General features: G+C 42.3%; 1 protein-coding gene across 5 annotated transcripts in view; it reads left to right on the plus strand.

Annotated features, from left to right (window-relative positions):
- ARMC9 (armadillo repeat containing 9) overlaps positions 1-13,939 on the plus strand; it is a 67,747-nt gene extending 53,808 nt beyond the window's left edge. For 4 of the 5 annotated variants that reach the window (XM_040613282.1, XM_040613281.1, XM_040613285.1 and 1 more), the window contains 4 exons: positions 942-1,066; positions 4,527-4,659; positions 9,281-9,453; positions 12,883-13,939. In XM_040613282.1, the coding sequence (XP_040469216.1) occupies positions 942-1,066; positions 4,527-4,659; positions 9,281-9,453; positions 12,883-12,905 (454 nt within the window). In that variant the 3' untranslated portion in view covers positions 12,906-13,939. The remainder of the gene's footprint in view (positions 1-941; positions 1,067-4,526; positions 4,660-9,280; positions 9,454-12,882) is intronic. The other variant, XM_040613283.1, reaches the window with a different exon arrangement.
- The last annotated feature ends 1,983 nt before the right edge of the window (positions 13,940-15,922 follow it).

Genomic DNA, 15,922 nt, shown 5'->3' on the forward strand with positions numbered 1-15,922 from the left:
CTGCACATGTAGCAGCTATTCCATGCTAATTTTTCTATGACTTCCCAGTGCAGACAAGGCTCTAGTTACTTCAGATGAATTGTCATGGGATCCCTGTATGGACAAGCTCTTGCTGTATGGAGCTGAGGGAGCCAGGAAATACTGGAAAGCTGCCTTTTTTTCCCTTCCTCTTTAAATAGTCACTGGCTGAGATCACTCAAGGGGAACTGAACTACTTAATATTCTGCTAGCTGTTTCCTTAGAAACTGATTTAGTTGTAAAATCATAAACTGCCTCCTTGGACTTGCATCCTTTCTAACTAGAAATGTAGTCTGGTTTCTTCGACTTGATATTGGGCAGGGAAACTTTCTGTGTCTGCCAACTTCTTTTCGCAAGCTTTTCACACTTCTCTTGCTTCTGCCATGTTTTACTGCTTATTACTAAGCCATCTTGTCCCTGTTCTGTCCTTCAGCTACTCCAGTTTCTCATTGATCCACCTCACTTGGGAAACCAACAGGTTCTACTGATCTACTTTGCTTTAAGTCTGCATTGCATATTGCTCTGTCAAGTGAAATCCTTGTAATATTCAGGAGCAAATCTTAAATCCTTGAAAAAGCTAAGTATTGAAGACCTCTCAGGCCCAGTGCTATGGTCTTTTTCTTTAAGTGTCCCGCTGGTATTTTGGGTTTTCAGACTGCAAGGAGTTACGGTTTCCTTTCCTTGGCTCCTTTATTGCAGTAGGAAAAAGTGTTAATTTCAAATATGTCTAACATCAGCTGGTTTGGGGGAGCTACAGTCATGCATTTAAATTATGTCATTAGCACTAGTTTGCAATATGAAATATAAAATAATTTCAATTTCTTCTGTATCATTTCAGGTAATTAGAAGAAATTAGAATTTACTGTCATACAACTTTTTATACTGCAAACATTCATCACCCTGCATTCTCCTTTCTTCTCCAGGCCAGAAAACGATACCAGTTCTTGTCATGGTAGGGATGAGAAGCTGCAGTCTCTGCTGGATGATCATCCTCCCGTTTGTGGTGGGAGCAGGTCCAGCATCTCTGACGTCTGCATTTCCCCTTCATGTAAGATGCTTTGTGAATGCTGTTGATAACTTTTGCTGTCTTTCTTGACTGGGGCAAGCGTCTGGGGCCTGGCTTGTGCGTTGTAGATAGGTTTTCTTTTTTAAATGTAGCCTTGGAACTGGCTCTCCATTTATAGACCTTGAGACACGCAGTCGGATTTTGGCTTGAGCTGAATGAATGGCTACAGAAGGTAATGTGTGGTCAGCTGAGACCAACGGGTCTTACTTGCCTCGCTCCATCTTGCTTCCTGTGGTAGCACCAAGGATCATACCCAAGGCTTCCGATGTGCAAAGTATACTGTATTTCACTCCACGATGTCCTCTGCCTAGGGAAGGAGCTGCAGCCCAGAGACAAGTGCACTCCCCGACAGGCAAAGCCCCTTATTTAATCAAATATACCCTTGTTTGGATCTAAATGAATCACTGTCTGCTGGCACCTGCAGGCTCTGTTGGCTAGACCTCTGTATTAAAGTTGAAGGCAGCTGCAGTTATCTGCTTAGATTTGCAACTACATTCAAACCATAAAAGGTTGTGGAGGATGGGAAGCCCTGTGCTGTATAGCTGCATTGTGGATGCTGCTGCTAAACATTCTGTCCTTGCAACTTAAACTGAAATGAATGCGAACTCAGCTGGACCTGAGAGCTCAGAAACATGTGATGGAATTTAAAAGGTTATAGGCTTCTGACATACTCTATATCTGAACTTTTGATATCCAGAGGATCATGGAACTTTGGATGTGGGAGTTTCAGCCTTCTTGCAAGGATTCATTAACATTTCCAATTAGGGATTTAAGGCAAAATGTTCTGCAGTCTTAGATAAAGGATCTTGCAGCATATCCGGTACAGAATTACTAATAAGTTCAGACAAAGCATGCCTTTACTTTCCTGAAAAATATGCTTTGAAGCAGTAAAGGAATAGCATACTTTTTACTCTCTCTTCTATTTTTTTAAATTTCCTAGAGGAAATGAAAAGGATTCTGAGAAAAGCAACCAAGGTCTTGCAGACAGGAATTTGCTTGTGTAATGCCTAGAGCTGATAAATATAACATGCTGAATGAAAGCTGTATGATAGAAGCAGGTGAAGCTCCTGTTCAAGATGGGCACTTGGGTTCTCACTGTTGTATAGGCGTGACAGGGGCTGTCCTCAAGCCTCGCTTTGCACAGTAGCACCTTGAGTACAGCTGAGCCCGTTCCGCAGGGAGGTTCACTGCCCAGGGGCAGCAGCTCAGAACAGCAGAGATTGTAAACTGATCACAAGCATACTGACTTGACAGGTTTCCTATAAAGAAGAAAAAGATGGAGTTTTACGTACTCATGCTTCATAAAGGCAATTAAGCCAAGCAGGTATCAAATGTGTTCCTATTTGCTGTTTTATAGTGTAATTGGATGCAATTTCTAAGGCCTTATGCAGCTGCCAAGAGCCCAGCATACCTTCTAAACCACATTTTGATAATATCTTGCCAGTGTAATGCATTAACTCAACCTCTGTCACTTTTTCTGTGCTGCTGATGCTGTCTGGCAGTTTGTAGAGATTTGTGGGGAGGTTTAAACAGGGAGCTTGAATGAGTCAACAAAGTAAATGTTGTTCATTTTTGATGGAGAGTATTTGATACGAAGCCTTCACGCTGAAGAAACTCCTGCCGGCTTTAATGTTTCATATTGTCAGAACTTTGCTAGTAGCCTCTGTCTAAAACAGTTTGTTAGCTGTTTGCAGTCAAGATTACGTGCAGGTACATACTAATGAGACTGCTAGATTAAACTCTTTTCTTGTATTCGGAATCTTGGAGGTCAGACTATACAGCATATTGCAAGTTTATATGCATTATACATGTAATAAGACAAATAATTTTTGCGTGTGGCAGAGACAATTCTGCCTAGCACTAATCCAGGCTATAAACCAACACTGAGCTACTTGAAGGATTGCCAGAGGTTTGTTTCAGGTTTTTGCAAGTAGCCGGTAAAATACATGCTTGTCTTTCTTACCTTTTGGGATTTAGAAAGGAGGAGTAGGAGAGAAGAAAAGAAAGACTGCACTGCTGGATCCCCGGGTTGTTCATGTCAGTAACAGAACTTCCATTCTGTGTAATGATAATTGGTCTGGGTCTTTGGACATCCCCTGTTTTCCAAAAGGTAGTGGGTTTTGTAATTTTTAAATTGGAAAATCTTTAATTTAAGACAGTGGAAAATAAGCCCTTTCTCTTTGAGTGCCTTCTAAGGTAAGGCAGGGAACAGTATGTAACAGAAAGGTGTAAAAATAATTGTACTGCTTCCAGAGACTCTCATCATGCCCTGCCAAACATCTTTGCTGTGAAGGAAATACACAGTTTATTGACTTCTGATCTTGGTCTGATGGTCATTATGCAGTACCAGAAACCTACTCACTTCAGAATATGTGTTTTTCAGCATCACGTGAATACTTTGGGATTCAGAGTTTCATGCAGTCAAGTCATGAAATGAATAGCAAGAGACCAAAAGCGAAAAAATTATTAGAATAAAAGCTTTATGTGAACAGTTAGCATCATCGAGATCATGTCTCAAGGAAACTTAAGTTTAGCCTCAAGAAACCTTGATCCTGTCTTGTTTTCTAAAAATGAGACCAGTTCTTAATATTCTCCATGCCTGGATATATTCAGCTGTTCTTGAGTCAGTCTGATTTTTGCCTGGGTCCATTCTCCCTTTTTATCACTTTGGTGAAGAATCAATATTTCTGGGTCTCTTTTCCTGTTTGTCTCCTGTGAGCAGAAAACTTGTGGACTAAAGGTGAACCCTGATCATCTTACTACACTTACGCTGAATGTCAGACAGAACATAGGCTGGGCAGCCAAACGCTTGTCTGAAAATGACCTGACCTGCATCCGTATCAGCATGTGAGAGCAAATCAGAATGGCAACCTGTCCTGAGCACAGGAGGAATGGAGCTAGGAAATTTTGCTAAACTCTTACTGAACTTGCGCATCTTGGTAGCCTTGCGTCTCAGCAAACTGACTGCCCATCCCTTCTCCATTAGTGCAAGGCATAAAGTGAGGTATATTCAACAAATGCAATAGGCCTGAAGTCTGACAGAAATGTAGAACACTTTTTTGACAGCAGTTGTTGCCTGTTATTATGGATACGTACAGATAACTGCAAGTGTTTGTATTCCTGTGGCTTTTAATGAGATAATGGTCAATAGTTCATATATGTTGACTGATGGTCTGCATGCTCCTAGCCCATTGCAAATGCAGAGTGTAGCTGCTTTGAAAATAATCCAACCATGTTTTACTTTCCAGCTGCAAAGGGCTGGAAGTATGCATACTTGCCGTTGGCTTGGCTCAGCTGATAAACCATAATGCACTCTGCCACGATCTGTAGCCTGCTATTATCTCAAGGTTTCCTTCATACAGGAGGAACTGGTGACTTCACTGTGTTTCTAGTAGAACTGTAGAGACAACTCCTCACTGAAATGTGCTTCTTTTTTAAATAGCAGTTGAAATGAAGTCATCTGAAGTATTCTCATCAGGCCATAGAAGGGACCGAAGCATCCCAGCTGGTGACAGTATCTTGTCTTCCCGATCTACTGACTTCACCCAGGACAAAGTAAATGGGCAATCGCATAGGTATGATTTATCCAGAAGAGTATCTAAAAGTGCAAGAGGAGTCTGAGAGGACTTACCAGCTAATTCCGTGCTGCTGTAAAGACAATCTGTGAAGTCATTTGATGTATGATGTAGTCTGGTCTGAGACGGCTGTGGTGGTACTTGCCAAACAAAATACCCTTAGCTGTGCCAGAGGCAGCTGTTCAGTTTTCTAAGCATCTGGTCCAGAATGGGAGAAATCTCAAGCAAGACATTATTAATGAACTTCACATGTATGCACAACAGTCTTCTGCAAATAAAACTTCCTGATTGCTTCCTTAGATCACTCTAGCCCATGAAAAATCGTTTACTAGTAAAGAAATAGGTAGGACTGTGGGAACAGGGCAGGAACTAACTTGCAGAAGGAAAAAAAAAAATTAAGCATTTAAGTGGATTCAGAGTGTTTAAACATGCTGAGTTGCTAGCACTGCTGACCAGAGTCCCTGACTTATCTGCTAGACAGGTATAACAAGGGAGGCAATATGATGAGTTCTCCCAGCAATGTTTTTCAGCTCTTCCTTGAAACAGTTTCTGTCAAAAGAAAGAATTTTGTGCTCCTTCTCCTGTTCACACCTTGAGCTTTCTGTGAAGCCTTTGTCATGTGTAGGACTGTGATGTTATATCTTGGATGAGAACTAGGAATTCATTAGCAATTGGACCATGGTTTACCAAAGTTTTTCAGGGCCCGCATGTGTCCTTCAGACATTAACAGCTTTTTCCTATAGCTAATTTGATTGGGCCAAGTTTTAAACAGTGAGGGTAGAGAAATTCTAAAAGCAAGTACATTCCAGAAGTAAAACACAGGATGGGTGGAGGTGTGTTAAAGGAGGGGTTTTACCAACTTCTTATGGATCTGATTGTTCAGAAGTGCTTAGTTATTTGTCAGTTAAAGCTCTAGTGCTTCTGAAAACTGGGCTGTCTGCTTAAGGGTGGCCTACAGATGCCTCTGTGTGTTTCGGAGGTTTGGTGTGGTTTTGAGTCCTTGAGTTGGAGTTTTTTTTCCCCAGTTGTGCTGTTTCCATGGTGACATCTCAGAAATTTTATAGTGTCAACAAGTTATCACTGGTTAGCAGCTGAAGTGCTTAGTAGTCATACCCCTATCCCAGCATTACTGCTTTTATTTCTGTTGCCTGTCCTAACAGTAGCTAAACCCATCCTACAAATACAAGTAGACTATGAGAATTTTGTGGCCAAATACTGCTTGTTTTGTGACAGAGACAGATTATTTTTCAGGCTCTGGCTTGCAAGAAGCAAGCCATATTGGAAGCATCTTGCCCCCCACCTTGGTGAGAGGCTTTGCTTCTCTGCAGTCGTAAGCTATTATTAAAAAGACGTGTCCCAAGTAATCTTTACTTTTTCTTCATAAATGTATGTCTAAATCTTAGTAATAGATGGATCTCTAACTGAAGGCACAGGTGCAGTATCCTGCAGAAGAAGATACTGTCTTTTCATTGCGTGCTTCCTTAGCATACATACAGTAGTTTTTATTTTCAAATGCAGCCTCGAGTTACGGATGTGGGAATATAGCTGTTCACAATCCAAATGAACACAGGGTTTTCTGTTAATATTTGTTAATATGTTGGTGTTGCAATAGCTAGACCTGCCTTTTCATTCTTTCATTCTTGGAAGCATACTTTAATTAGTTTGCAGAACAAACAGAGTGAATAAATCGATGCTTCAGTCATAGTTTTGACCACTGCAAGAGATGTAGCCTTCCTACTAGGCAAATATCAAGACCTTCATAGAGGAGGTATGTATGAGAAAAGGAGGGCTGAGTTGTGGTGATGAAGCAGTCACTGCTATTTCCCCTCTTCCTTAGCAGTATAAATTGGGAATTGAACCACACAGGGATAAGAAAGCTTAAACAGTTTGAGAGAAGAATGAGACCCTAGTAGTGACATGTCTATTGCAGTTGTTTATTTCTGCAGGAGCAAGTGATTGTTCTAGCTGATGTATGTCAGACTGCTGCTCCTGCTTGCTATTCCCTACTGCATTTTGATCATGTAAGGATATAGATCTGTTGTGCTTTTTAGCTAGTGAAGGATAAATTTGTAATAGACTTAAGCTTACAATTGTGGCTGGCTGAAAAAAGCCCTTTTATTGTGACTATGTCCAGAATCGTCATAATAAAGATCTTAAACTTTGCAGGGTTGTCTTAGGTTTCTAATGGTCTTTTTTTTTCTGATAAGCTGTTAAAAATGGCCAAAAGTCCGAGTGTATTTCTCTTGCAGAAAATGATCTAACTCATCTTTGTGTGTTTAACTCCTGTCATGTCTCTTGGTTGATTATTCTGATCCCAGTGTCAGTCTGTTGTGCACTTTTTTTATAACCAATCCTTTCCATTGTTTCCAAATAAACAGTTTTCTTCTTTTTCAGTGCAAATGTAGGCTTCTGTGTAAGTTTGTTGTGGGCTTGTTTGCTTGTTTGCTTGTGGGTTGTGGTGGGTTTTTTTGTTCCAGCACTTGCTCTCAAATTACCACACCTTGTCATAAATGACTCCTTTACCAAGTACTACAGAACATTTTCCCACAGCAGATTTTTCTGCTTCTTTCTTCATCTCACCAAGTTCTAAAGGATGCCAAATAGCAGTTTTCTGTGTTATTCTGAGGCTTAATTGTTTTCTGTTGATCTTGGCCTGTTTATTGGTGTAGTAAAAGACGAGGTGGTTCTGTGACACCTGGGCACGAAGAGACCAAGATCTGCTCTGCATCCTGTAAGAAAAACAGCAGGGTTTTTTTTCAGTGTTTGCTACCAGTTTATGTCATATAATCCTTCCCTGAAGAGTTTGCAAAGGTGTGAGCCATCCTGTGTGAACATTGTGTGTATCTTTTTTTTTTTTTTTTGGTAAAATATAGTTACTCTGGTTGCAGTACTCTGCTTTGTCTCCAAAGTGCTTACAGCCTTACCTAGCTGCCCAGGTTACTGCGGTGGAGCTCTTGTAAAAATTGTTGATGGCTGTAAAAACGCTTCTCAGTATATGGGAATACAGGTCCAGGATTTTGTTATCGATTGCTGAGTAAGGGGGGAAAAAGCTCATTTATAGCTTATAAACTGCTGTGAGGCTGTTGGATCTCCCTTTTTTATCCACATTAACATACCGTAGTACACATGAGATTACCGTGGAGAGCACTAGAGAATTGAAAACCCGGTTCACCCAGCTTTGGTTCAAGACCGAAATGAATGAAATGACAAAAAAGCAGTAACAATGAGACTGTACTATGGAGAGAGATATTTAAACATGTCAGTGGTCCGTGCCTTGGGGTTTTATATAGCCAATCTTACTTTCTTGGGTTTGTTTTGCTGGTGTGTTTCTGCTGCCATCTGCCACCTCCTCCTTTGAAATGAGACAAGTGTAACACTTCTAATAGAGATAGGTAGAGGGCTGCAGAGATGGCTCTTAGCAGGCCAGTTAGCAATGCCTCTGTCCTTAATGGTTAGCATATACATATGCAAAATACAGACAATTAATGCTATTTAAAATACAAAAGAAACACTAGCTCACATCTGCCTGTAAGGTGAAGCACGGGTATGGATGGGCTAATCAGCACTGACTCAGCAGCATTCCCAGGGGAGGAGGGGAGATTACATGTCTCGAAAATCCTCCTAATCACCCTTTCTGATGGTCACAAAGGGTTCTTTTCATGGAGCTAATAACACCGGGACTTTCCATTTTAATCACCTGTCTTTGGATAGTGCCTTTTTCGCTCTCCTGCCTTTGGTTCTGCTTTTATGTCCTTTTTTAATATGATGAGCTTTTTCATGTAGCTGCTACTTCAGTTTAACTTTTTCTCCTTTTAAGATAAAATTGACTTACTAAAGCAAACATGACTATAGATTAGAACTATTTTAGAGACTTGGTGTTTCCTGGTAGCCTCCATTTTTTGTACCTGGGAATGAATATGTTGGTGCTCGGGGGAGGGAAGGACAGTGTATCCTCACGCAGTCATGGACTAAATTTTAAAGAAGAGTATTCTTGCAACACAAGCAGACTGTGAGATAGCAGCAGCTGGTTTACGTTCTTAGTGTGAACAAGAAACCTGTGTGCTTAGGGAATTTATTTCATAGATGCCATCACAGCTCTTTGCTCTTTTGACCAAGCCTTCAGGGAGTGCTACAAATGTGGTCACAGCCAGGAGCCAGGGAGGCTGCCTCTGTCTGCCAAGACTGTGACCTGTACCTGGGAGAAATAATAGTGTCTGTGCCCTAAAACCATGTATTCCTGTGCTGTAGCATATATATTTATATATATGGGGTTTGCACCTCAGATTAAGTCTGTCTGTGTGATAAATACAACAGAAAACAAGCTAAAGATCTATTACCTGTTTGGAGGGGACCTAACTGAACCTGTTCAATCCTGTTGTCCAAAAAACCAGGTTTGAGTGGGATAGACAGGTCCATAGAGCCAGATTTAGAGGCTGTGTGGTGAGTACATGCCCCAGAACAGTACCTGTGGTGTCATGTTCCTTTCCATGTGCAGTTTCCCTGAATTTTGAGCAGTCGGTCATGCTGTCACAGCACGTACTGCAGGTTTCACTTGGTTGCAGACGTACTATGCATACATACTTCTCCATGCATTGCTAACCCTTTCCATCTCCTCCTACAGTGAGTTTCCCTCAGCCTTCACCAGCAAACCTAAGATTCCTCGCACTCCTGAAGTGCAGAGTGCCAGCCCTAGAAAGGGAAAGGTCCCAGGCATTGCCCCACAGTTCTCTCAGTCTGGACCCCAACAAACCAGCCGTCCCAGCTCCTCAGGATCATCCACAAGGAGCCAACAGAGTAAGTGGGGAAGAGTCATCTGTTTGTCAGTCCTTGGGGTGGGAAAGGAGGGAGCACTGTAGTAGCTCTCCAGGAATGAAGTCGTATGCTACAAATGTGCCAGGAGTATATGACATTGTACTTGTCGTCTGCAGGTTGTACAACCACGTAATTATATCCTGCCAAACACTGCTCCTATTTCCAGGCTGTCATGTGAACGGTTAGGAGACATGCTTTTTCCTGTCTCTGGGTGGAGAAAAGTGGCCCAAATTCTCAGAAGTCTGGGGGGGGAAGCTTCTAGGCTCAGACTTTGTCTAATGTCATTAGACTTTTTCCTTTTCTTTAGACACTTGTTCACTGTGTAAACTGTTTAATGTTCTTGAATTTGGATCCCTGGGTGTGTCTACACTGTCTACAGTGTGTCTACTGAATGTAGACCAGATGTCAGGCAGTTCAGAAGATAGGCTCAGGGCAGCCTCGTAAGCAGGCAGCCACACATGTTGGGCTGCTTGTGGCAGTCACCATTCTGCTGGAGACTTGTATTTAAGAGCCATATGGATGTGTTGTTGCCTGAAGAAGTTTAAGCAGTACTAGTTTGTGGTGGGCTTGGAAGAGAGGTGGCTGTGACTTAAGGTTGGAGGGAAAGTATGGAGGACGCTTGCTTTAAGCAGCCAACGCAAGCCCATTAAGTGGAAACGTTGATCTCAGATGCTCACCCAACAGTAAAACAGGTGTATAGTGTGTAAGTTGTGGGGAGTTAGTTTTTTGGGGGGTTTTTTTGTGGGGGGAGGGGCAGGGGGGCAGGGAAGAAAGATTCATTCTTCAGTAATGCTTTTTCCCTGCAGCCTGGATAGAACTAGCTAAATTCAAATACACCTAATGCACCTCTGGGCCCATCATCAATGAAAATGGTAGGAGCTATGTGCTGTGTATTTAAATTTCAGATGTGGTGTAAGTTTAGTGATGACTATTTGATCACAGTGTAACATCAGCTCTATTCTTCAGCTGTAACTGTTATCTTTAAATATTTCACGAAAACATGGTAACTCGTAATACCCTGCAAACCTTCCCAAGAAATCTGAAGCGTGTGTATTTTGTTAGTTCCTCATTACAGGTAGGGAAACCGGAGCACAGAGAATTGAAATAACCTAGTAAATCAGCAACATAACTGGAAAGAGCTTCCTAAGTCTTCTGTGTTGCTCACTCACTGTCATTCCACACAGTTGCATGTGCAGGGAGATGGCATGGTTTCATTCAGGGAGTACAGATGACGCAGTGGAAGGGAATGTCCTTGGTGGTTAAGGGAGGTTTTGACCTAAAGAGTACTTGTTTGAGTGGTCCTGTGCTTAGGTAATACTGCCAGCTCTTTCAGCTTTACTTTTGCTGCATATGTCCTGTGTTTTACCTCTGACATCAGTGCTTTCTGTTTCCTGTGACAAGAGCACTGTTCTGCCCTGACTGAATGTGCTGTTAACACCTGGGAGTCTGTCCCTGGTTCCTGTCTCAGTTCATTTACAAAAGCGCTGGCTCATTGAAAAGGAGCTCTGCAGAAGAAGGGAAAAGCATAGTGTGTATGTGTGCACACAAAACTCCTCTGCACGTTCTAGTTTCTCCAGGGCATCTTTACACTCCGGGTGCATGTCCTATGAAAAATGCGACATACTTAGGTTGCTCTCGTAGGGCTCTGGAGTAAGTTCCTTTTCCAGTGTCACAGTGTATAATTATTTTATTTTGAAATTGCATTAAAGCAGAGCGTAATCAGAGTTCTACATCGCTTGGGTTTCCTTGTTGATTCAGTATATGTAATTTTAAAGACCAGACTCTTGGATTCTTCTAATTTTTATTGGATAGGATTTGTCTTACAATATAGCTCTTATCTTTGCTGTGTCTGTGCATCCTAAAGCTGAATTTGTAGCAGGCATCACATCTTAGCTATGTGTCCATTTTCCTTTTCTCCCAAGTTTTTGTTTTCTATCTGTCCACCTGTGTCATGAGACAGAGTTGGTGTCAGCAACTGAATATTAAACTCTTATCTTTCCGCTAAAATAGCGAAGAAATTATTTTGCAAACAAGTAGTTTTCCATTCACTCTGCTTATATGTATCCTGCGTTGCTGTCTGCTGTCACAGGGCACCTATTAGTTATTGTTCATCTTGCAGGGGCTTTCACACAGGTGTTTATAATTGGGAAAAGTGAGAGGAAGGTGATAAGGACCAGATTTTTAAAGGACTAAAAAGGGCTTTAAGCACCTATGTCCAAAGTTAAGGCTCTCAAAGGTAATTCCCAACCATTACTTAAAGGTGCAGGGAAGGCATCTGAAGCCGGTAAGCCCCTAATGTTTCCCTAGTAAAGCTCTGTGCTACCGTTTGTTTAATTTTCTAGCTGAATCATCTGTAAGTCAAAAATTATATCAGATGCACAGATATCAGCAATCAGTAGATTTCAGCAGTTGTTGTCTCCCTTTGGCTGACTACGTAGGTATGTCAGCTTGTAAGAGACTCTGTCTCAGTGGCAGACTGTCTTTAGTTTGTGGGTTTCTTGGTATTTCTGGAGAAATACACGGGTTTGTAGCTGACGGGCATGATGAGAAAAACATGAGTTTCTGATTGTACTTACTCTATGTGCTCACTTATTTTAGAGACACGTTTTTAGCTTGCTTTTAAATATTTATTAGAGGTCTATTTTCTGGAAATAAGTTGCTTTTACATAAGCCTAGCTGGACTAGCTGAACTGCTCCTCTTGGAGCATGGAGTGTGTGGAATGCCTGAGGAATGCAGAGGAAGCACAGGTACTTAGTGCAGCTGCAGGCCTGGGACCAGATTCCTACCTGAGATGTAGCCCACTGCTGTTAGCTGAGCTCTAAAGCTGTACCTTTAAGCAAAACCAAGCTCCTCCAGATAAAACCAGCCATTCTGGGATTTTCTGTGGATTCCACTTCCTAGCTGGTAGAGGGGTAAGTAACACTGGCAGCATGGCTAGAGCAGGGGGTAGACCTCCAAATTTAGACTTTCAGCTGTGCTTATGCACTCATGTGGACATGGCTGAATGTTTAAGCTACTCTGTTCCTTACGCTGCGTCTGCTCCAAGCAACTCTGCTTGGGCATGCTCAAGCTGTTTGCAGTGTACAGAGTCCTGTCTAGGGCACAGCGGAGCTAGGGTAGTACAGAAATCTTTACCAGAAGAAAAGAAATTATTACTGTCGGGAATGCAACTGGGCCCTGGTGACTCCCTGCTCCTCCGCAAGTTCTTTCAGCGTCCCCTGACAAGTGGCTGCCATCAGTACATTCTGCATTTTTAAGCTGAAACATCAGTGGTTAAGGTGCCTTTGTGCGTGTTCTTTGTGGTGTTTGTGTCACTGTACAGGTTGAACAAGTGTTGCCCTCAGGCAGCTCCTGTCTTGTAATAAATACTGCTTTCAGCTGACAGACCCTTTCTTGCCATTTTTCTGCAGGCAGCCAGTCCTACAGGAAGTGAGAACAGCTCCTTTCCTCCAGACTCGCCTGTCACATTGTTGAAGGACAGAGCCAGCTTCCTGTAATGAGCTTTACTGGCAACCTGCAGAGAAGAGGGTGAGGTTGCTGGCTGGCGTTGCACAGTCATTCAGGGATTATCTGATGGAATGCACCTGTTGTCTCTAAAACTAGCCAAGACAAGAGCCTTGTTACTACAATTCAAGGTCGCAGCAGCAGCCCAGGACTGATACGGGAGATGAATATAGTCCCATCGTCTCTAATAGTTTACTCTATATTGACGTTGCCACCTTGAGAAGAAACTTCTGCTCTATGCCTTCTGTGTCCCAGGGTAAAGGGCCTTTGGAGACAGTATGTAGGGCTCAGCACATGAGTCTGACCAATTAACTGTCTTTTTTACTTATTGCTTGCTGAACTAGCCTGCCGCTTGCTTTTTTTAAATTACGCCTTTGTAATGAGTTGGAAGGTATCTGTTCAAAGGTTCTGCACTAGGAGGGAAAATGTGCACCATATGTGCAGAGCCTCACTGCCTGGAGCTGTCTTGTGTGGAGTGAGATCTGTGTTTGGCCACCAGAGACTGGAGAGAAAGTATTTCATTAACTTGTGATGGACCCGTGGCAGTTGAAAAACACCATGCCAGTGCCCAAGGCAGCATCCATGCTCACCTCTTGATCTGATCAGCAGCTTTATCTGCAGCAATTACTCCTATTCCTTCTTCCTACGTTTTTTTCTTAATTCTAGTTTAACATTTGTGGAATGAATAATCCATTTTTTCTGCTGGAAGGACGGACTTCATTCACAGAAGAAACCATAAGAACATGAACAGATCAGAAGTAACTTTCTCTTTACGTGTGGCTGTGGACAATCTTCTTTGGTCTTTGTTGCTTTTTTATATGTATCGGTTCTGAGCAATGGTCTGGTTATGTCTTACGGATTTTGTGCTGGTCTTCAGAGCATCTGAAGTGCTGTCTGGGCAAGAGAGGTCAGGAAGCCCTCCAACTAAATAAAAACCCCAGCAGTTAGTTTGCCAGTGAGTTACAAAGGTAGTGCTCTTTGTTGTTGTTTCTCTCAAAAGTAACAGGGACCGGGAAACACTAAAGTCTTCACTGAGGGTTGGCTTTTCAGTAACACCCCCTCATGTGACAGAGCTGTTAAGAGCAACAGCAACAAATGCAGTTTATCTTTTAATTTGGCTGCTGCCTCAGCAGCAGTGCACAAAAAGCAGGCAGCATATTTGCCACAGGTGGACTTCAAAAGCAAATGCTTTAACAGGTACAAAAAGGGAAAAGGTAAGGCTTTTGTTCTGGCATTTCCATTTGGAGTTTGAGAAACAAACAAGTGGAACACAGTGTGAAAGGTAAAAAGCTCTGATAGTGACACTGCCTTCCCCTAGAGCAGAGAGTTGTAAAGCCACCAGTCGTTTCCTTAGAACCAGAAGAAAGCTTTACACCTCTGCGGAGGCCTTGAGTTGTGCCAGCAACTGAGGAGTCAAGGCCATTTCCTGGTGTGTTGCAGTTCCCATGGAACCTGCCAATATCAGTGATGCTGTGTCAGGTGTCGGCAGGAAGAGCTCCCGCACACAACTTCAGGTAACCCCTTTGGATAATAGATTTTAAAGTGGAGTCAGGTTGTTTTATAGGAGGAGGCACCCCTGGTTTATTATCTAGCATATTTGTGCAGAAGTTATATTTACTGCTCGGTAACTTCAGGGTATCTAAAGGTCTAACATAAAGCAGGCAAAGTACGGGTGTTGCTTTAATTCTCAAACTAAATAGAACATAAAGTGATTATAAACACTTGATAGCCTGTGTGGCATAGATCTCCGTGCTAGACAAAGAAATCACAACAGATCTCTGACTTGTGCTTAGATTCATCCAACTCCTCTCAGAGTCAATAAACACAATTAATGGAAAAATGTCCTCTGGTTCACAAAGGGCTAATGGAAAACAGCCGTAAAAACTCACCTAGTGGTTTTCCAGGGTAGGCGGCTTTTCTTCTTCCTTTGAAATGCTGTTTTTTCCAGCATGTAAAACCAATGGCCAAGTTGTTAACACTGAAGTGCTAAGCGCATGCATTTGCATACGTGGATAACACAGAAGGGTAACACAATGCTCCAGCAGTTGAGTTTTATTTATTTTATAGCAGTGCTGAGTTTCGTATTGGAACAGATCTGATTCTCAGATGCAGAGCAGCTTTTGAACAGCGTTGAGTGTAGACTATTTCGGGGCAGGGGGAGCAACCACCCCAAAAACCTCACTGGCTTTACCATTAGGAGGTCAAAACTGTATCACTCCTTACAGGTCAGCTGAAGGTGGTTGGTAGGTACAGCTACAGCTGCTCCACGATACCAAGATTCGTGAAAGATGAAATGCATCTTGCGGAACGGTACTGCGATCGACAAGCTGAAGCGTATGTACTTGAGCGTGCATTTCTTATTCTGGCCTATTGCAATGCAGAACTCTATAGGCATGTTTTTCCATGTTCAATTCTTAGATGTTTTGAAGTGTGAGTGAGTGTAGAGTTTTAAAAGTGAGACCAGTTTTTATATTAGTGCCTGAGAAACTTCATTTTCCAAATACTTCAGAGAAACTATGGATATGCTTAGAAATTAATTACCTGCTGAGCAGTAAGTTGAGGGGCCAATGCAGTAAAGTGTCCTCCTTTCCTGTGTTGTTCACAAAAAGCCCCCGTGATGCCATTCGGAAGGTTTTGAAGCTAATGAAAGAAAAATGTTGATTCTGCCTTTGTTGGTAGGGCTCCACCATTCAGGGTTGAAAGGTCCCTGGGTAGAGGTCAATAACACATACATAGCAAATTCTGCACCTCCCTCTTAAAAGTTGTTAGGTATTTTTTCTATATGCCGTGTAGAGGCTTTTGCTAGATATACCGCCACCCTGGTAAGTTCGTAATGGGAGCAGTGGAAATGGCCTGCCTGAATAAGAGGGGTGTGTTTGTACTTCAAGTGGCTGCAATTTTGTTTACAATAAGCAAATACAGCTATTGCATAAGACACACAGATCT

This window comes from Falco naumanni, chromosome 13 (assembly GCF_017639655.2).
Source record: "Falco naumanni isolate bFalNau1 chromosome 13, bFalNau1.pat, whole genome shotgun sequence".
NCBI lineage: Eukaryota > Metazoa > Chordata > Aves > Falconiformes > Falconidae > Falco > Falco naumanni.